This window comes from Rhinolophus hipposideros, assembly GCF_964194185.1.
Source record: "Rhinolophus hipposideros genome assembly, chromosome: 17".
NCBI classification, from domain to species: domain Eukaryota; kingdom Metazoa; phylum Chordata; class Mammalia; order Chiroptera; family Rhinolophidae; genus Rhinolophus; species Rhinolophus hipposideros.
Window position 1 is genome coordinate 40,083,653 of NC_138063.1, and position 23,146 is coordinate 40,106,798.

General features: G+C 38.9%; 1 protein-coding gene across 12 annotated transcripts in view; it reads left to right on the forward strand.

The window, feature by feature from the left end:
* The window catches only part of OSBPL1A (oxysterol binding protein like 1A), a 198,570-nt gene that overhangs the window by 124,706 nt on the left and 50,718 nt on the right, over positions 1–23,146 (forward strand). For 10 of the 12 annotated variants that reach the window (XM_081078675.1, XM_081078683.1, XM_081078682.1 and 7 more), the window contains one exon: positions 22,645–22,798. In XM_081078675.1, coding sequence (XP_080934801.1) covers positions 22,645–22,798 — 154 coding nt within the window. Of the gene's footprint in view, positions 1–9,714; positions 9,884–22,644; positions 22,799–23,146 lie in introns of all 12 variants that reach the window. The other 2 variants (XM_081078686.1, XM_081078685.1) reach the window with 1 other exon arrangement.

Genomic DNA, 23,146 nt, shown 5'->3' on the forward strand with positions numbered 1-23,146 from the left:
AAATCTTTCCCATGAGTACAACTCTACCTCATTCTTTTTAAAGGTTTCATAAAAGCCCATGATATGATTTACCAGTTTTCTTCATCATTCTGTTCTTTATAGACATTTAGCAGTTACTGTCATCTTTGTTTCTTAGTCGTATTTTAACACTCATCTCCACGATTGTCTCCTCTGGGAGGAGAGACAGAAAGAACTGTATTTCTAAGTCAAGATGGGCAAACACGTTTCATCTCAAGTGTCACTTCGGTTTGGTTTGCACTGCCTGCTGCTTTCTGGGTTGCTGTGTTGAGAAGGAACCTGAGGCTGAGTCCAAGTGCCTAGCTGAATCAGCGTGTTCTACCATGGCTGCTGGGAATGAAGGACAGGGACAGCTGCCATGCATTTGAATGACCCACCGAGTTTTGTTACATTTGCCTGAACATAGTAGCCTCTCTGTGGCCACTCCTGTTTCCTACTACAGGTCTTTGGGAATTATTAGATACAATGTAGAACTCCATTAAAATTCACATCAACCTCCATTCCCACTTCCTCCTTCCCTTCTGTTACAAAAGAAGAAATGTTCCTCCTTAATTAAAGCTGTCTCCTCTTCCTTTGTTCAGGAACCCATCTCCTTGTGCCTACTCAAGACTTTTGTTAGTTACTGTTTCTTCCGCCTACAATGTCAATACCACATCATTTAGATACTAACTTAAAATTGCTGTAATAGTTTCCTGTTGCAGCTGTAGCAAATTATCACAAACTGCAGTGGCTTAAAAAATATGCAGGTTTATTCCCATATAGTCCTGGATGGAGGTCAGAAGTCCTAAAGTCAGGTGTGGGTAGGGCTGTGTTCCTTCAGGAAGATCTAGGGGAAGATCTGTTTCCTTGCCTTTTTCTAGCTTCTAGAGACACCGACATTCTTCAGTTTGAGGCCACAACCTCCATCTTTAAAGCCAGCCATGTGACAGTGACCTCTCTCTCTCTCTCTTTCTCTGACTCTGACCTTGTTCCCTCCCTTTTTTAAGGACCCTAGGGATTACAGCGGGCCCACCCTGATAATCCTGGATAGTCTCCTGTCTCAAGGTCCTTAACTTAGTCATGTCTGCAGAGGCCTTTTATCATGGAAGAGAACATGTCCACAGGTTCCAGAGATTAGGACATGCACATCTTTGGGGCCGGTTTCTGACTACCACGATTCCCATATCTGTATCTTCAACTCTGACCTCTTGTTTGAGATTTATGTACTTAACCATCCTCTGGATAAATAAAAAATGAATTCTTGACCTTCTTCCCAGATCCCCTTCCTTCTAGGATTTGCCTCATTTTAGTAAATGGTACCTCTTTCATGTCGTAAAGCCAGAAACCTGGGAGTGATTCGTGACATTCATGTGCCACAGCAATGAAACCCAGACCAAGGCCTGTTCATTTTACCTTCAGCTCATTCCCTGAATCGTCTATGTTCTATTACTAGCATAATGGTTAAAAGATCGGTGCTGACGCTGGAAGGCTGTTGGTAAATGATGTCTACCAATTTCTGTACCTTGTGGACAGTTACTTCACTTTTCTGTGCCTCATTTCTTGTCTGCAAATAAGTCATAGGATTATGGTAAGGAATAAATTCACAAATATTTATACTTAACACAGTGTCTGGCACACTAACAGGATGACAGCTGTTCTCATTGTCATCACCTGTGCTGTACCCACTCTTGTCTGGCCCCTCGTAACTGGCTGCTGTGCTTCCAGCCCTGCCCTGCTAAAGTTCAGTCTGTATGTATCATCCACAGTGACACTTTGTAGACAATCATATCATCGCATTTCCCTGCCTGAAATTACTCAGTGGCCTCTCATTGCACCTAGAATAAAATTCAGACTCCTTACCCGGGGCTTCAGAGCTCTCGATGTGATCCAGACCCTGCCTGTCTCCTCAGACCAATCGTGACTCCTGGTCCCCTTCACTTACTGCGCTCTTGCCACACTGGTTTCCTGCAGTCCTCACGTGCACTCGTCATAGCAGCATTTGGATCCAGAATTACAAGAGAACAGAAAAGTATACTAACCTATATTTCATTATTTTTAATTGCTGAATCAGAATAATAGATTAAATCAAGCCAGTCTCAATAGTTAAACGATGTGAAAAAAAGACTTTTAGAGATACTTCTCTTAAAATATTTGTAAATTATTTTCATTAAATGCTGGATCTTTAAAAATTGCTTACAAATTGTGTTACTTCCTTTGAAATAAAAGGATAGTTTTATTTGTATAGAGAGAAAGTTTGTGTGTGTTCAAGGAAGGAAATGGTTCTGTTGAGTGAAGTTTCTGATATTACTGTAAGTGAACACTTACTGAGAAAAGGGCTAAACATTCATTCATGCATATTGAAGCAAAAAGATTTAATGAGAAACTAACTAGTTCTGTGGAAAAAATCTATTCTGCCAGCAAAATAAGTGTAGAAATATGTAGAAGGAACTTAGGAAAGAAGAAAAAGGTTCCTTCTACACATTCTTACCATATTTCTACTCTTTCAGTTTCACCTTTTTTATATGCTAACCTTTTCTCCTACCAAAGCTCTCAACTATCTCTAAATTGTCTCTTCTTTTGGGTTGTCTTTCCTGACTCCGCCAGGCAGAATTAATCATTTCTTCTTTCGTGTTCCCTCAATTTGTCCATCATTTATAACCTGTTCATTGTTTTGTGCTCTTTATGATGGTAGGAACCATATCTATTCATATTCCTGAAGTACATTTCCTAGAATTATACTTGCTTCCTAATGTTCGTTGAGTACAGGTTGTTGAACAAATGACATTGCTGTTTCTGTATTCCTGGGAAGTATATAGGAATTTGTGAAGAGCACAAGTGAAGAGCACAAGAGTATTGGTAATGTTGATTCGTATCATCTGCATATAACATTTTAGATGCCATGAAGGAGAAGAGGGGTGGTGACAAAGGAGTGAGCAGGGGTGGGAGTATTAATGATAAAATTTGTTCATGAGGAACTTATGTGTGTAATCAAGTTGGAGCTGTAAGACCCGCTCATGGCGGGGTGAGGGTGGGGGGGGGGGGGCGGACATGAAAAAGTAGCTAAAGGGGAGAAAACTAAAGGTACGTGAGTTTAGGAATCTCTGATAGTCTTCGAAGAAATTATTTTTGAAACATTTACTGCCAATTAAATAATTTCATGGCTATTATTCTTTAATACTGGTCTGAGACAGTAGCTTCATGAACATATCTGCCTTTTCAATATGATAACTTCAAAATGGATTGTTTTTCTTACTGTCTTTTTTTTCATTTTTACAAACATGTTGAGATCAACGCTCAAAAAAGATTTTCTTGGATGGTTTTTCTTTTAATTCTATTTTGGTCAAAATGTGCATGACTAATTCGTACAATCCAGTAGTGTAGACTGGCAAAACCAGTAGAATTATGTCACACAATTGAAGCCAGTTTTAGCATTTCTCAGCTGTTGCAAGGATCGGTGGAAATCTAATAGTTGCAAGGGTAGGTGCTCAAAGTCTTTTAATTAATTTAATTAATTCATTTATTTAATTTTGGAGATTATTATTTATTTATTTTTATTTTTCAATTATAGTTTTCATTCAATATTATTTTATATTAGTTTCAGGTGTACAGCATAGTGGTTAGACAGTTATATAATTTATGAAGTGATCCTCTCCGTTTAGTCTAGTACCCACCTGGCACTGTACATAATTATAACAATATTATTGACTGTATTCCCTATGCTGTACTTTACATCCCCATGACTGTTTTGTAACTACCAATTTGTACTTTTTAATCCTTCACCTTTTTCACCCAGGTTTCCAACCCCCGTCCTACCTGGTGACCATCAGTTTCTTCTCTGTGTCTATGAATCTGTTTCTGGGTTATTTTGTTGTTGTTTATTTTGTTCTTTAGATTCCACATATAAGTGAAGTCATATGATGTTTGTCTTTCTCAGTATGACTTAGCATAATATCCCCTGGGTCCATCCATGTTGTTGCAGATGGTAAGATTTCATTTTTATTTTTATGGCTGAGTCATATTACATTATATAATATGTGTACCACATCTTCTTTATCCAGTTGTCTATTGATGGGCACTTAATGTTGTTTCCATATCTTGGCTATTATAAATAGTGTTTCAGTGAACATAGGAGTACATATATCTTTTTGAATTATGTTTTTGGGTTTCTTCAGATAAGTACCCACAAATGGAATTTGTAGGTCTATTTTTAATTTTTTGAGAAACCTCCAAACTTTTCCGTAGAGACTATACCAATGTGCAATCCCGCCAACAGTGCACGAGGATTGCCTTTTCTCCACATCCTTGCCAGCACGTATTGTTTTTTGATTTATTGATGATAGTCATTCTGACAGGTATGAGATGATACCTTATGGTGGTGTTAATTTGCATTTCTCTGATGATTAGTGATGTTCAGCATATTTTCATATGTCTATTCACCATCTGTATGTCCTCTAGAGAAATGTCTGTTCAGGTCCTCTGCCTATTTGTTAATTGGACTGTTTGTTTTTTGATGCTGAATTGTATGAGTTCTTTATAAATTTTGGATATTAACCATTTGTCAGATGTGTCACTGGCAGATATCTTGTCCCATTCAGTAAGATGTCTTTTCATTTTGTTGGTGGTTTCCATTGCTGTGCAAAAACATTTTAGTTTGACATAGTCCCATTTGTTTATTTTTTCCTTTGATCCCTTGTCTGAGGATATATATCCGAAAAAATATTACTAAGAGCAATGTCAGAGTTTACTGCCTATGTTTTCTTCTAGGAATTTTATGGATTCAGGTCTCACATGTAAGTCTTTCATCCATTTTTAGTTTATTCTTGCATACAGAGTAAGAAGGTGGTCCAGTTTAATTTTTTTTTTTTTGAGGGAAGGCTTCCCCCCCCCTTAATTTTATTGTGGAATATTGGAGAACAATGGTTGCTCCAGGGCCCATCAGCAACAAGTCATTGTCCTTCAGTCTAGTTGTGGAGGGCGCAGCTCAGCTCAAAGTCCAGTCCCTGTTTTCAGACTTAGTTGCAGGGAATGCAGCCCACCATCCTATGCGGGAATTGAACTGGGGACCTTGTTGTTCAGAGCTCACACTCTAACCAGCTGAGCCATCCAGCTACCCCCCCACCCCCATTGGTATTTTGATAGGGATTGCATTGCATATTTAGATTGCTTTGGATACTATGGGCATTTTAACTATGTTAATTCTTCCTATCCATGAGCATGTTATATGCTTCCATTTATTTATATCTTCTTGAATTTCTTCGATGTCGTACAATTTTCCAAGTACAGGTCTTTTATCTCCTTGATTAAAGTTATTCCTAGGTATTTTTTGGAGCAATTGTAAATGGGATTGTTTTCTTAATTTCTCTTTCTGAAAGTTTGTTATTGATGTATAAAAATGCAACTGATTTCTGAATATTAATTTTGTATCCTGCTATTTATTGAATTCATTTATCAGTTCTAATAGATTTTGGTGGAATCTTTGGGGTTCTCTATATAGTATCATGTCATCTGCAAATTATGACAGTTTTACTTTTTCCTATCCAACTTGGATGCCTTTTATTTCTTTTCCTTCTCTGATTGCTGTAGCTAGGACTTCCAATACGATGTTGAATAAAAGTGGTGAAAGTGGACATCTTGTCTTGTTCCTGATCTTAAGTAAACTGTTTTTAGCTTTTCCCCATTGAGTATGTTGTTAGCTGTGAGTTTGTCATATATGGCCTGTATTATGATGAGATATGTTCCTTCTATTCCCACTTTGCTGAGAGTTTTTGTCATGGATGGATGCTGGTTTTGTTAAACACTTTTTCTGCATCTATTGATATGATCATATGACTTATCTTTCATTTTGTTTATGTGGTGTGTCACGTTAATTGATTTGCAGGTATTGAACCAACGCTGCATCCCAGGAATAAATCCCACTTTATCGTAGTGTATGATATTTTTAATGTATTGGTGAATTCAGTTTTCTAATATTTTGTTGAGGATTTTTGCATCTATGTTCATCAGGGATATCAGCGTATAGTCTTTTTTATTTTTTTGTAATGTCTTTGTCTCGTTTTGGAATCAGTGTAATGGTGGCCTTATAGAATGTGTTTGGAAGCCTTTCCTCCTTTTAAATTTTTTGGAATAGTTTGAGAAGAATAGGTGTTAATTTTTGTTTGAATGTTTGGTAAAATTCACCTGTGAAGCTGTTAGTCCAGGACTTCTGTTTGTTGGGAGTTTTTATTTTTATTACTGATCGATTTCATTATTAATTTGTTGGTTCAGATTTTCTGTTTCTTCCTGATTCAGCTTTGGAAGATTGTATGCTTTGGGGAATTTATCTATTTCTCCCAGATTATCCAATTTGTTGGCATAATTGCTCCTAGTATTTTCTTAATTTTTTTTGGTATTTCTGTGGTGTCCATTGCCACTTCTCCTCTTTCATTTCTGATGTTATTTATTTGGGTCCTTTCTCTTTCTCTTCATGGGTCTGGTTAAAGATTTATCAATTTTGTTTATCTTTTCAAAGAACTAGCTTTTGACTTCATTAATCTTTTGTATTGTTGTTGTAGGCTCTACTTCATTTACTTCTCCTCTGATCTTTATTATTTCCTTCCTTCTATTCACTTTGGGTTCATCTGCTGTTCTTTTTCTAGTTTCTTTAAATGTAAATTTAGATTGTTTATTTGAGATTTTTCTTGTTTCTTGCAGTAGGCGTGTATTTCTATGAGGCTCCCTTTTAGGACTGCTTTCTCTCTATGTCCCCAATTTTTTGCGTCGTTGTTTTTCCTTTTTCATTTGTCTCAGGTATCTTTTGATTTCTTCCTGATCTCATTGTTAACCCATTCGTTGTTTAGTAGCACGTTATTTAGTATCTATGTTTTTGTGTGTGTTAAAGTGGTTTTTTGTTTGTTTGTTTCTGTAATTGATTTCTAGTTTCATACCATTGTTGTTGGAGCAGATGCTTGATATGATATCAGTCTTCTTGAATTTATTGACACTTGTTTTGTGGCCTAACTTGTGGTTTATCTTAGAAAATGTTCCATGTACATGTGAAAAGAATGTATATTCTGCTTTTGGGGATAGAATGCTCTAAAAATACAATTAAATCTATCTAGTATGTCATTTAAATCTGCTGTTTCCTTGTTTATCTTCTGTCTGGAAGATCTGTCCATTGGTATCAATGGGGTTTTAAAGTCCTCTGCTATGATTGCATTACTTTGGTCTCTCCTTTTACGTCAGTTAATATTTGTTTAATATAATTACGTGCTCCTATGTTGGGTGCATAGGTATTTACTAGGGTTATATCTTTTTGTTGGATTGATCCCTTTTATGATTATGAAATATCCCTTTTTGTGTCTTATTATAATCTTCGTTTTAAAGTCTATTCTGTCTGATATAAATATTGCTCTACCAGCTTGTTTTTTGATTTGTTTCCATTTGCCTGAAATATTCCATCCCTTTATTTTCAGTCTATATGCCTTTCAATCTGAAGTCAGTCTTTTGTAGATAGCATATGCATGGGTCCTGGTTTCTTGTCCATTCAGCTACAGTATGTCTTTTGATTGGAACATTTAATCCATTTACATTTAAAGTGATTATTGATAGGTACATAGTTATTGTCATTTTATTCGCATTTTTTTATCTTCTTTTGTTTGTTTTCCCCATTCTTCTTAAAGAAGTCTCTTTAATATTTCTTGTAATATTGACTTGGTAATAATGAATTCCTTTAACTTTTTCTTTTCTGGAAAGCTCTTTATCTCTCCTTCAATTTTAAATGGTAGCCTTGCTGGGTACAGTAGTCTTGGTCATAAGTCCTTACTTGTCACTACTTTCAATATTTTGTACTAATCCCTTCAGGCCTGCAAAATTTCTATTGAGAAATCAGCTGAGAGTCTTAAGGGTGCTGCTTTGTAAGTAACTAGTTGTCTTTCTCTTGCTGCTTTTAGGATTCTCTCTTTGTCTTTAACCTTTGTCAGTTTAATTATGATGTGTCTTGGTGTGGGCCTCTTTGGGGTCATCTTGTTTTGGACTCTCTGTGCTTCCTGGGCTTGTATGTCTATTTCCTTCACCAGGTTAGGAAAGTTTTCAGTCATTATTTCTTTAAATACATTTTCAGTCCCTTGCGCCCTCTCTTTTTCTTCTGTTACTCCTATGATGTGAATGTTGTTACATTTGATGTTGTCCCCAAAGTCCCTTAAACTATCTTCAGTTTTTAATTATTTTTTTCTTTTGCCATTCTAATTGGGTGCTTTCTGCTACCTTGTTTTGTAAATCGCTGATTCGATCCTCTGCTTCATCTAATCTGTTGATTCCTTCTAGAGTATTCATCAGTTCAGTTATTGTATTCTCTATTTCTGACTGGTTCTTTTTTATGGTTTCTGTGTCCTTCTTTATGCTTACTGTCTCTTTGTTGAAGTTCTCACTAAGTTCCTGGAGCATCCGTACAATCAGTGGTTTGAACTCTGTCTCTGGTAGGTTGTGTGCCTCCATTTCCTTTAGTTCTGTTTCTGGAGTTTTCTTCTGTTCTTTTATTTGGGACATGTTTCTTTGTTTCCTTATTTGGCTGCCTCTCTGTGTTCGTTTATATGTATTAGGTAGATCTAATGAGATCTATCAGTCTTCGTGATGTCTCTCAGTGGTCTTATGTATAATAGTAGGTGTCCTATATGCCAAGGGGTGCCATCTCCCTAATCACCTGTGCATGTGCTCCAGGAGTTTCCTTTGTGTGCATCGTGTGTGTCCCTCCTGTTGTAGTTGAGCCTTGATTGCTTTTGGCAGATCAGCGGGTGGGATTCATTCTCAGGCTAACTGGTTATAAGAATTGGCCACACCCACAGCGTCTGAGCTGTTGTGTCCAGTCTGACCCCGCAGAGAGCAATTCTTCCCAGCAAGCTCCCGTGCCTGTTGAGACAACTCTTTGGGTGCGCCACTGGTGGGACTAATCGTGTAGTGCTCTGTTGTGGTCTGAAGCTGGCCTCTAGGTGTGTTGTTTCTGGGCCCTCTTGGTGGGGGCGGGCTCTTGTACAGGCCAATTCATCCACTGCCTGTGACCTGTTTGAGGCTACCTAATAGCAACTACAAAGCTGTGCATGGTTGGTCACTGCCTGTACTGGACCTGGAGGCATGTGTGGGTGGCCACGCTGAGAGCTTAGCCTGGCTGTCATCAGTATTGGGCCTGGGGAGCTTAGTAAAAAGCCCAGAGTACCTTGAGGCCTGATGCCACCAGCTGGCTGCCGGGTGGGCTCAGCCACTGAAAGAGCCTTCTGTGGCGTGTTGGGTGGGTCTGGTTGCCCTGGTCCTGAAAGTGTCTCCAGTGGTACTGCATGAGTTGGGTGAGGTCTCAGGGAATCACCAAGGTGGGGCGGTTGATGTTCCCAAATTTAGTGGAGATTCAGTTCTAGTGCCAGTGCTGAGCCTGTGGTCACTCTGCAAAATGCCCAGAGAACACCGAGGCCATGTGCCACTTCCCTTGGCCCATAGATTCTCTAGAGTTGTCCAAGAAAGACTGCTGCATGATTTGGGGCTGGTTGCCTGCCACTGAAAGTGCCTCAGGTGGTCGTACAAGCCACTGTGGGTTGTTTACTGCTAACAGAGCCTTCTGCAGTGTGCGGTGCCAGGCTGGTTGTCCAAGTGCTTAAAGTGCCTCTGGGGATGTTGAGTGGATTGGGCGCGGTGGGGTCCCAAGGAGTCACTGGGGTGGAGTGAGCAGATTTCACCAGGCCTGTGTTGTTTCAGATTTGGTCATGTGTGGGAGGACTCAAAATAGGAAAGATGGTGCCGGCTATAGGCTACACCGGAGGTGGGCACCACACAGAGATAATTGAAGCTGTCCTTCTGTCTCTCACCCTGAACACTGTATATATCTGGCACCTCTCGAGTTGCTGCTCCTGCGTCAGAGCCCACGGTGAGTGCTTGCATGCAAGTGAGTCTGTGTGCAGGCCCTTTAAGAGGATGTCTGGGTTCCAGCAGCCTTTAATCTCACTTAGACGGGCAGAATTCTTGCTGATTTTCACGACCAGGTATTGTGGGTACTCCTTTCCCAGCACTGGACCACTGGGCTGGGGATCCCAGGGTGGAGCTAGGACCCCTCACTCCTCAGGGGGCATTTCTGCCATTGAGATATCCCTCCTGATGCTACTACCCGTGGGTGTGGGGCCAGTGCTCATGTCTTTTTAAATCAAAACTTTCAAAATGGAAGGTGGTACTATAATGGCTTTGGCTTTGTCTGGAAAAGAGTAACACAGGCACAGTTATGGCCTATGTTGAATAAAGCTTACTCAAATAACTATAACTGATACTGGTTTAGAAAAGCAGTAACATCTATACTGACATTTTACATAATAGAAGACAAAGGATTTGACCAAGGCTGGTCGGTGTAGTTGGGCTTTTCTGTATGTCTCTTTTACAGTCTGGGTCTGCCTAGTACTTGGTGATCTCATTCGCCTCCGTATTCCCAGAACTCATTTCTCTCTTGTCCCCTCACCTTTTTGTGTGTGGACAATTAGCTATACTACCTTGGTCTTACCCTTTTTATTATTAATAACTTTTTGTGTATTCATCTCCCCAACAACATTGCATGTCTCTTAAAGGCAGAGACCTTGTTGTATTAATTTTTATATTTCCTCTATTACCCATACAAAATAGGTTGATTGGTCGATGTAATGTATAACCAGTTAGGAGCTACAGAATATGAATGTTACAAAACACGTTCTGTATGTAATATATGGTACAGCATTCTAGAGGAAATCCTTAGTGGCAGGGACTCTCAATCTAGTTTTGTGTTTATGACATTAAATAATTAACCTAGCAGCTTACTCATACGGTATTCATGTTTTAGGAAAAAACTGGTGAATATATTTACCCATTAGGTTTTGAGTTGATCTCTGGGCCCATCTTCATTTTCTGAAATGTTTTTACTGAGTAAATTAATGTAGCCATTAAATATTTATTGAAAAGCCATGTGCATTTTTTCTGTATTCCCCCGTCCCCAGGGTACCTTTCTTGGCTTCTTCAAGCCAACAGCCTTGCCTGGTGTCCCCATATGCCAGGCAGGGATAAAGAGCCATTTAAGTTTTGTTCCTGCCCTTATCCTGATGCTCTGTCAGATTTAGGTGTGTGTGTTATGTGGTGGCAGAATGGACCTCCAGCCAGAGTGGTGGGTCAGGGCTCTGGACCAGCTATGCGTGCTTTCTTGTATCGATGTAAGAACGTCCAAACTGTAGAGAATTTTTATAATGATTTATTCGATCCAAACAGGATAAACCTGGAAGAAGGGAAGATCTCAACAGACTGAGAAAAATGCTTCCAACCATGGTGCATTTTGTACTGTCCTTAGCATTGAGAGGATTTCATCAACTAGGCATGTTTTTTGAGTGTACGCTGTGTGCCAGGTGCTTCGTTGGGCACGGCTATACCAGCATAAATAAGATCCACTCCCTGAATCAGGATTTTTAGAGAGTCTAACAGAGAAAAAGATGGTTACACTGGACGGTAAAGGGGATCTGGACCTCCAGCCCTCTGCCCCTACTCACTCCCAAGCTCAGACCCTAGAGTTTGCCTCAGTTTCTTACATCTCACAATCTTGACTGACCACTGACTCCTGTCTTTCTATTCACTCTCTCTAAAACCCCTATCCCAACATTTCTGTGACCGCACCATGACATCTGCTTCATCTTTTCACTGTCCCTCACTCTACTCATGTCCTTGCTTCCCTCCTGACCAGGCTTAAGTTGCATGGCATATCATGTAATCGCCTGCCTTTCTTTCCCTGCATTATACTCACCTGGCAAAACTCCAGTCCCTCCCTCTCCCCCTTCCATACCAGTGCTCAGGTGACTTGGTGAGGCTGGAGACAAATAAATATAAGGCCACACTGGTGGGTCTTGCTTTAAACCCATGGCTGTTAACTTTTGTTGTGCTCTCTTCCTGCTAAGCAGTCCTACTAAATTTTTCTAGTCAGTTCCTTTTACATGCTTAGAAATTTAACTCACCTAAAATTTCTAATACCTTCTCCTTCGTCTTGCTCCATAGAGGACATTGTGCCCCTGAGAAACTCCCCATGTTTCAACTATCAAAGCCACCTTCACACGCGAATGTGTACCCACATATTCTGTCTTCTCTACATTGATGAATGTTGTGTCGCTAACTGAAGACAACATCTGTGTTTGTGCCTGAAATCCCAGGCCTTCTGACCCACATAGGACAGTAATGTAGCTCCTTTTCTCCCCCAGATAATCAGTTATCCTTTGTCCCCATCAGCTGTTTTATCTTTTAAAATATGGTCTATCTTATAAAAATACCTTTGATGCCACATCACTTTCTTATTCTTTCTTGAGCACCCTCTGTTTATATGCTGGTTCTCACTATTCCACTGCAGTTGCTCTTGACTAGGTAGGTCACCATTGTAATATACTCTGTTACATAATTGAGTGGTTCTTTCTCAGGTCTCATCTTTCTTGATCTTTCACCAGTACTTAAAAGTTGTTGGTTATCGTAACCTCCTTCATAGAACACTTTCCTTACTTGGCTTCGAAAAGACCGCTCTCATTTGATTTTGTCTCTTGGTTTCCTGTGCTGGTCCTTTCGTATCCTTCTACCTTTAGATATTAGAGTATCTCAGGGTGCAGGCATTGAACCTCTTCTTGTTTCTTTCTATACATACTCCCTATGTTCCTTGTGCTCAGAGTAAGGCCTGAGGAACAGCAACATAGGCATTACCCGGGAGCTTGTTAGACATGCAGAACCCTAGGCCCCAACTCAGACCTGACAAATAAGAATCTGCGTTTTTAAAAAATCCGTAGGTGATTCATAGGGACATTAAAGCTTGAACAACATTGCCTTTAAATGTTATCTACAGTCTGATTAATCCGTAAGTTTATGTCTCCAGCCTCAGTCTTCTCCCTGAATTTCAGATTCATGTCTATCTCCTGGGCATAGTCACTTAAATGTCTAATGAGATCTAAATGTCTTAAAATGTCCAGATGAGAACTCTTGATTTCTACTGCCCTTTCTGCAGTCTTCGTGTTTTGGTAAATGGAAGATCTGTCTTTCTAGTTGCTTCAGCCAAGGCCAAGAACCTTTAAATTATCCATCACAGATGGTTTTGTGCTTTTGGCCTCACATCCACATTCAGTCCATCAGAAAATTCTGTCAGATGTATTTTCAAAATAAGCAGAATCTGACCTCTTCTCATAATCCCACTCCTGTCACCCAGACCCAAAGCCCCCTCGTCCCGCACTTAGATTAATACAGTAGGTTTCTAACTGGTCTCTCTGCTTGCACCCTTATTTCCAACAGTATTTTAAACATAGGTGTTAGAGTGATCATTTTTGAAACATGAATCAGTTCTTATCAGTTCTCTGCACAAAACCTTCCAAAGGCTTTGCTTTTTGGCTGGAATAAGAGCTAGAATCCTAGGTGACCTGGCCCTCTGACACCTTTCTAACATCTGCCTCTGTTCTCCTCACTCACTTTCTTCTATCACTCTGACCTCAGTGCTGGTTCTTGAACTTTCCAAGCATATTCTTCCTCAGGCCTTTACTTTTCATTATTTCCCCTGCCTGGACTTCTCATATCCCAGGTGTCCACACTGCTCACTCCCTCACTTCCTTCATTTTTCTGCTCGGAGAGATCTTCACTGTGTCATTTTTCCATCCTTTTTTCTTGCCTTAAATAAAAAAGCACCTTTCACAATAATATTCATTTGTTTGTTTATCTCCCACAATTAAAATGATGTAAGCTCCTCAGTGAAGGGAGGGATATATTCTCAGTCCTACAATAATGCTAGACAAAGAAAGATGCTCAATAAATACTTGTTGGACAAGTTAATGAGTAAGTACTGAAATTCAGAGGAGAGGCAGGTGACTGCTTGAGAAGGTTGTAGGAAGCATCACAAAGAAATGATGTTCATGGGGTGTTTAGAAGAATCAGTAAAGAGTTCTCTAGACAGATGAGATGGGGGAAGAATATTCTTTGTGGAAGAAGGCAACACATGCAAAGATAGAGAAAAATAGCTTTCAAAAACATCATAAAATGTGCTGTGACAGAAGCAGGGCTGAGTGTTTTGGATGCTGAGAGAGAGTGATAAGATTAAGCCAAGACGGTAGTTTAAGACCAGCTCATAATGAGTTATAAGATTCTTGTTGTAAGATTCTGTTGAAGAATTTGGATTTTAGCGTCTAGATGGTAGGGAGCCAACAGACACAATTAAACATACAGAGCGATATAGATTAGTATTTTAAAATTCACTTTTTTTTTCACTCCACAGTAAGCATTGTGGAGTTTTTATAATATGCTTACAATTACTACTGACAAATAAGAATTCAAAGAAAATAAGACATGGTCCCTACTCAGGAATACACACCCTAGTAGAATGTAAGTGTTTTAGGAGTAAAGATTGATTTGAGGTCCTACTGTCCTAGACAAGAGATGACAACAGTTTGAATAAAAGCAATTTAAGTGAGAATGGGAAGTTTCAGTTCTCTCACTTTATGTCTTTGGTAAACATGCATCCTTCTGACATTTTCTCAAGGGTCAGAGGCTTCTTCAAGGATTCCTGGTTGACTTGCTTGATCAAATCCCCGCTTCCATAGGTTCTCCATGCACCATAGCACGATGGCATTTCCCATAGTTGAAATTTTTAGTTGTTTATATGATTACTTGGTTCTTGTCGGCCTTGCCACCCAACTAGACAGTATATTTCATGAGGAACTCTGCATCCCTAGCAACTAGCATAGATTCTGGCACATACTAGTTCAAATATTTGAGTGAATGAATTTTTGAGATATACTTTAAGACTAAATGGACTGACCTTGAGGACCAGTTGGTTGTGGAGGAGGATGATAGCCTTACTTTCCATCTGTTTATTGAAAATTCCCACTTTGGCCCAAAGCATTTCAAACTCTATATAATGAAAACTAGACTTGTCATCCTGTTCTGTCCCTTTCTACGTTCCCTGTCTTGGTAAATGGCGCCATCATTTACCCACTATGAAAACCACAAATGTGAAGTCATCTTTTATGCCTTTTCTTTGCCCCTCCCCCATATCTAGGTATTTAGTCTTTTTCTTTTTTCCTGTTTTCTTCCCCCACTATTCACTGCCAATGCTTTAGTTCAGCTCCCTCCTCCCACAGACTATGACAGTCCCTTTCTAGCAGGTTTCCCTGGTTCCAGTCTTTGTACCTGCCATCCATCTTCCACGTTGCATATTATCAGGTATGGGAGGCTAAAAAATAGTCCTCAAAAGATAGGTTGAACTTCTAATTCCAGGAACCTATAACCTTCTTTTGGAAAAAAAGATCTCTGCAGATGTGATTAAGTTAAGGATTTTGACATGAGGGGATCATCATGGACGACATGGGTGGGACCTAAATGCCATCACAAGTATCCTTATAAGAGAAATGTAGAGGGAGATGACCTAGACACAGGGGAGGAGGCCCCGTGAGGTTCTAGGCAGAGATTAGAGTGATGTGGTCACAAGCGCAGGAATGCTGGCCGCCACCAGAGCTGGAAGAGATAAGGAACACATTCTCCCCGAAAGACCCCAGAGGGACAGTAGTCCCGCCAACACTTTGATTTTGGTCCAGTGAAACTGAATGTATACTCTTGGCATGCAGAATTATGAAAGACTAAATTTTTGTTGTTTTAAGCCACCAACTCTGTGGTAATTAGTACAGTGGCCATTGGTTATCTGTAAAGTCTAAAACTATGAAGAGTTATCAGAGTTATCTATAAACTCTAAAACTGAGCTTATGACTCCCTGGAAAATCATCCAATGACTCCCCATTACTACAGGTTAAGTCCAAACTCTGTAATCTGACTTACTGTAAGGCTTTCTCTTTGGCAATCACATCCTTTCCAGCAGGCCAGCCTTCTGTCTAGCCATGCCAGATATTCTTGGACACACCTAGTTCTTTCAAGCCATAGGACTGTTTACTCTTCTCCTCACACCCAGGGTTCTCTTTTCCTGCCTTAAACTCTTTTTCATCATTGCAGTTCAAATGTCATCTTTGCTCGGAAACTTAACTTGGGTCCCCTAAAAGTGACTTCTGCTATTCCCACAAATACTTTATGTAAACATATCTTTATTTGTGTGTCTTTCATTAGATTGGATTTTGAATACTTCGAGGGCACCAACCATGTGTCATTAATCTTTCTAAACAGTTTCAGCAACTAACCCTTTACCTGGTGTGTGGTAGGTACTTGGTAAATGTTAATTTATTAAATCGAATCACAATACTTGTTTTATAACTATGGAGTATTTTATAACCGGTCTTCAGTTCTAGAATGTTTTTCTTTGTAGAGTGCATGCATCGGTGACCTTCTTGAAAACAATTTTAAGGATGTCAGCAAGACAAATTAGAAAGCTCTCTGGATTTAGTAGTCTAAAATAGATACATATAAGATTTCCAGTAGCCCACACACTACGGTTTGCATAATTCTTCATCCTCAATTACATGTGCAGATTTTGCAAGTTGTGGAAAACAGTATATTTAGTTGCTTGGGGAAAAGTCAGTACTTTAAGAAACTCTGTCATAAGCAACACTGTACCATTTGGCTGATTTTGACCTTGGACATCATTCAGAGAATATGTCTATATCCCTGAATGAGAGGATATGTCTAAAATGTCTTCTGACTCTTGGTGCTTGCTGCCAAGATTCCCTTTCAAGTTTTTCTCACTTTCTCAGTAGATTATTGTAGCAGTCTCTTGGCAGCCCCTTCTGGACTCATCTTGATTTTCACTTTATTCTAAATGTGGTATTTATTTTCTTTGTGTTCTTCATATTTACTGTGTTGTTTTTGAGTTTACAAATTGTACCTTAAAGCTAAATAAAAACTTAGCACTGATATTTTAAGCTTGGGTTACCTTGGGTTACTCTGGACATTTTTAGAACATGCCTAGTTCGTGGGAAACCGTAATCAGTAAAGGTATTAAATCGAGTGTGTGTGCCTGACCATTTCCTGTTACCTTAAGTAACAGGGGGAGGGGTTATTTGGACATGATCCACGGTTCTTCTACATGTTGATCCTTTGTACTATTTGTTCCCAAGCTGATTGTCAAAGGTCATGTTAAAAAAAAAGTTTATCAGGATAACTTATAAGAATTGTTGGCATGTTTATATTGCTAACTTCATGACCTCTTCTTTCAGCCTTTTAATAGGAGAAAAAAACCTCAAACATGTAGGAAGGAGGTAATGATCTTCTTAATTCCAAAATTTTTGTTTTTTTTAAATCACTTTATTGAGGTATGACTGAAACACAGAAAGCTGTACATAGTTAATGTATACAACTTGATGAGTAAATTTTTAGTCATGTTAACCCAATTACAACTATTGCTTTCATGCTATTTGGATGAGATTGGAGATTGTGTTAAATCTGAAATGTGTTCAAAATAATTCTAACTCCTAATGTAGAGAGAGCTTCAAAGATCTGGGCCATTGGAGATTTGTGATATTAAGACAAATTTTCTATTAATATAACTTTTAATTGAGAAATAAATCAGGCACAGATTCTGTTTATCTTATGTGCTTGTCTGTAGTCTAGAGCATTTATCTTGTAAAATATAGTCTGTTTTTCACTGTTACTCTGACACTTTCTCTATAAAATATAATAATTATCAATTAAGCCTCCCAAACCCCTTTGCAACTAGATGGGAATAAGCAAACCTACAAATAAGTACATACTAAGAATTTCTTTTCCAGTCATCATACAGGGCTATACAAATTATCCTAATTGCCATCAAAAGTTCAGTAAATAATGTAAGTCTATTTTACAAATCCTTTCCCTTGTTTTTCAGAGGTGAATAAAGTATTCTGAAAATTTGGGGTAGCTTTACGTATTATAGAAACTTGTATATTTGTAAGGGGAAAATGCAGAGGGAAAAATAAAATGCAGAGGGAAATAAAAGGAAAAATTAAAGCTAACTTCGTGTGAAATCTAGCTATGTATATTGTTAAAATAAATTTCTTCTACAGCATTTAAAAATACATCTGTATAAAAATGAACGAGTTTGGCTTCTCGGTGGTTTTCTTTCATCATTGGCATTGAGGTGAGAGATGACAGGCCCAGAATGTAGCTCATGCATATGGCATGATAGAGCTTTGGCTTTGGCCTGACCACCTTTTGTTTGCTTGTATGTTAGAGTTTTGTTTTGTTTTTGTTTTTATTGTGGTAAAATATACGTAGCATATTTACCTTACCACTTTAACGATTTTGTAGTATACAGTTCAGTGACATGAAGGACAGTCACATTGTTATGTACCCATCACCACTATCCATCTCCAGAACATTTTCATCATCCCCAAATGAAACTTTGTACTCATTGAACTCTAAGTCCACATCTTCCCCCTTGTTTTTAAAGCACGAGTATAGTGGCCTCATGCTACTATAAGGGAGCACTGTGCACAAATAGGCATTAATACACTCTTTCCAATACTTTATGCTTTCCACTAAGGAATTAATATAATGCCCAGTAACAGTGAATGGTAGATATGTATTTGATATGTATGTATATATGTGGGTCTATTTGATATGTATATGTGTGGGCGAAATTGAAAAACGTGAAGTTTTAGGATTGAATTACCACCTCAGACGCACCTGACATCCATCACTGAATTTTCGGTACAGAGAGACTTGGAAAATACTTTTGTGGGCAGGCTTTACCTTAATCAGTAAGCTTCCTCGGTTGCTATGGCCTTTTGGTACTTAGGTAAATATGTTTGAATTTAAATATGTTTGGAACTATAGACCTCCAAATGAAATGATGTTATCCTGGAGATAGATTGATGTGGCTAATGCTATGAAGGGATAGAATTTAAGAATGGCTCCCTCTTGCCAATAAAGTAACTCAAAACGACTTCATGCTATATATATACTAGTAGACATCTTGCTGTTCATAGTATTAGAAATGACCGAGCTTTTGTTCTTAAACAACTGGTGAGTTTTTATCTCACAGGCACTATAAATCATGTAATTTATCATCTTTCCTTTGCCTCTGAAGCTAGAATGCTCAGAGATAAGTTTGTGATTTACCTCTGGCAAGTATCCCGAACATCATGGCATGTATGGGATATTACATGATTCCTAGCTTCATTTTGTATTTTCTTCATCCCACTGCTCGCCTTTGGCTTTTATTTATCATATATAGTCAGACTCATGACTGACTCATAGCTTCACTTCCACCCAACCACCCATACCACCGCTTCTTTCTTATGTCTTCCACTCCCATCTTACTGAATGCTTCATTCCTGTTGGGTCATGCTGTTACCTTTGCTTGGAATAGTTTGTCTGTTGTAACTCTCTTCCCCACCCCACTCTTACTCCTTGTCAACTTAGCTCATTCATAAGCCACAATCCTACCCAGACACCCTGTCCTTCACTCTGTAAAATCAGCTGATCCCTCCTTTGTGGCCACTGTCCCCATTTAGATTTCTGTTATTACACCTACAAAAATTTACTGAGCTCATGTTTTCACAGAATAATTTACCTCTGCTGGACCATGGTCAGGAACTATGTTACTGTACTTTGAATCCCACCATGCCTTGCACTTGAAGGAGGGAAGGATCAAATTCAGCAGTGTCAGAGGTGGGGTGGATGAGTCATGATAAGAACTGAACAATGATCATTGGACTTTGCAGTGTGGAAGTAATTGGTGACCTTTGTCAGAGCCCTCTGGGGGAAAGGATGGGGATAGCCTGATTGTATTAGAGAAGAAAGCATGTTGGGAACAAGGTAGAAAGGAGTGAGGATTAGGGGAGGAGGAGAAGCAGAGGAACAGGGAAAAAGAGAATAGAAGAGAGAAGGACTAAGAAAGGGGACAGAGAGAGGGAGTCAGGTACTGTCACCCCCAGGAGCACAGGGTTCTGTACTGCCATCTGATAGGTATCCCTAGGATCCCAGGGTATGGATACAGGTAGCAGGTCTTTGGCTTGTAGTCACTGAGTTGAAATCTTGTTTAGAGCAAAGTTTGTCTTTGCTTCATTGAAACTCTTACTGTTTTACCTCTTGTCTATTGTTTATTGTACATCTGTTTTTTTTTTAAGAATGTTCTTTTTAGATGGATCAGTCTGTGTCTTATGATTTGTATCTCTTAAATAGCAGACACTGTATCTTCAGCATAAATGCTTGAGGTTTAATAAAGGCTTGAGGCTTTTTGCTTCAGTGCTTTTTGGTTTGTAAGATGTGGGGGAGGAAGCAATTTTTCTCTGTCTTTCTAGGTTCTTTCAGCTGGTCTAATAATTAAATCAACATGAAACAGATTAACAAAATTTAATTACATACATGTGAATGTGAACCCCACATGTATGAGTCAGAGATCCCACGTGCATGACAGGTTCTGAGACAGAAAGGGAAAAATGTACATATGGCATCCTGAGCCAAGGAATGCGGTATGGTGCCTGGGGCTTCAGAAGGGAGGAAGGTCATAAGAAGGGCAAATGTTCATAATGAGATGTTTGCCCTGCCCCAAATATAGGCCATGCATAGTTATCTCTGGTAGTAACCTTATGGGCAAGGCCCCCTGCTTAGATTCTTCTAGGTAGTAGTTAAGGGAGGGACAGAAGTTTCTCCTGAGCCCACAGGGTCTCGATTGCTTTTAGCTCAAAGTAATCCACATGTCAAGCTAGTACATCGTAGGCAGGGCTGTTCTGAACCCCTTCAATCACATCTAAGTTGTAAAGTAATAATGCATCTTAAATAATACTGACCAAAACAGACAAGATTATTTTGTTTGACTCTTTAAATTCTTTTATATATATATATATGAAACAAATTTGAAAATGTAGAAGTGAAAAAAACACACCCCAAGGCCATTGTCATCATCTTTTAGTAAGATTTTGCTCATGCTGCCCTCTGGGAACAACTCTGCTCTCCCACCTGAGCACCATTTTCATTTGTAAAAGGTTTATCTGTAGTTCCCACCTCTCCGAGGTAGCCTTTCCTGATACGCATTTGCCTCCCCCAGAAAGTGGGCTGCTCCCCTCTATGCCTCACTGTGCTCTAGGCAAACTTCTGTCATGTTACTGCTCTCCTTTGTACAGGCACGTATCTGTTCATCTGAGCTAGACTGGTCTTTCTTTAGGGCAGAGTAGAATTATTATTTTGCTTATATTTTAGAGTTGTAAAATGATATCCTGATTTTTTGTCTTTGCATTATGTTAAAAGCATTTTATATTTTATTAAATTATTTTACAAGTATAATTTTAACTGCTTATTTCATCTATTGGGTGTCCCCTTGTTACTGGCTACACAGATCATCTTTAATTTTTTTTTCCAGTAAAATATCGTGACTACCTGCCAGAATTGACAGTGAAAAATAAATATCTATTATTAAAATATGTTTCTTTGTTATAAGGCACATGACAGAACAAAGCTGTATTTTTAATTCCAGTAGTATTATATTTACAGAAAATAAAAATAACTTTACCAGTATTGAAATTCTTTCTGTAAGTAACTTACACCATTCAGAGGGTTCAGAGTTCAGGGCTCAAGGTGTGTTGTCCAGCCTGCGATTGTGCTTGGTCATCAGTTGTTACTAATCAACCAAATGTGATAAAAATAAGGTTCTGTGGTTTTGACTGAATTATTGAGTGAGTAGCGGGGAAAGAAAAAAATTTTTTCTAAACATTTTAGTTATAAAGGCATATTAAGCAGATGGTCCAAAATTTATGTAAGGGAAGTTTGCTTGAATGTGTGTAAGAGTGCTTCTCCAGCGCTGAGGACAGTTGAGTGTATAGTCATCTGCTTAAGGAGACGTTAGAAGCTACCTTGAATTTACATTGTAATAAAAACTTAGGCACCACTTAAAGATTTCTAGAGATTGTGACTGCTGCTTTGAGTTGAAGTATCTAGAGCATTGAACAAGGAATTAGAAAACTTGGGTTCTCTTCCTGTTTTGCCCAATTCACAAACCATGAGACCACTCGCATTCTTGTTAACGCCATAGTCCTGCCTCACCTTCACCAAAGCACCTTGGAGAAGCTAAAAGGAGGTGAAGAATGTGAATGTGCCCAAAAACAATAATGTACTATACATTATATAAATAAGTTATCTTATTCCCACACAGGCAGATGGCTCCACTCTGAATACTCAGCCAATTGGGAACATGGCATTTTCATCCCCAAAATGCCTGCCTGATAATTAGATTTTATACGGACACTTCTGGCTTTAGCTCTTGAGGATTTAAGTAATATCATACCAGAAGAAGTATCTTTAAAAGTATTTTTAAATTACCTTTGCTTCTGTGTCTGTGGTATTGGATGTAATTTATGCTTTCTCCCAAATATAGCCACTCTAGCTTTTTCCTTATAATGAATTTTAAAAACTGAATGTTTTTTGGTAAGTTATGCTGAAGAAGTTTTGAGAGGGAAGATAAAAATAGAAATGTTGGGAAACTGAATATTCCTTAAAGAATTAGGTACTCTTTGGTAATCTCTCAATATATAAAAGCTGTTTAATTGTCAGTCAGTGTAAACTTATATCTGTTTTATAAATCCTCTTTGGCCTTATTGGGTGCAGGTTCACTGAAATCCCCAAGGAGCTAGTTAACGGATGGATTATTGAAGGACAAAGTACACTCCTTAAGTTTCAAAGCCTGATGCATTAAAGGGAGCTATCCATTGTTACCAAAGCCAAGTTCAATTCACTGACTATGAACCTGCTCTGCCACAGATTCCGAGTCTGAACGGTCCCTGAGTAGATTGGAAGCAGTGACAGCGCACTCCTTTGAAGAGGAAGGCAAGCATTTGAGCAGTAAACACAGAATGTCCGAAGGAAAAGATTGTGGTGGGGGAGAGGCTCTCTCCAATGGCATCAAAAAACACAGGTAGGAGAGCCTTTAACATTATGATTGCTGACGTTTTATTATCAGGTACATTTGGGTTCTTGAAAATATGCCTTCTCTTTTTTTCCCCCCCCTCTATTGGATATTTCTATTGCTATATCACCTCACAGAAAGGATTTCTCTTTGTCCATTTACGAGAACATCAGCATCTGTAATTGTAGAAACAAAGCACAAAACTTGGTTTTAGCAAGATGGTTTTCAGGGAACATAAATCTTTTAGTTGGTGATTTAGAAAGGCTATTCAGAAGTCCCTATTGAAATTGATGCTGGGTTCCTTTTTTCATCATACATCTTTTATGACTTTGCCTCCCAGTGCTATTTTAGTTTCTA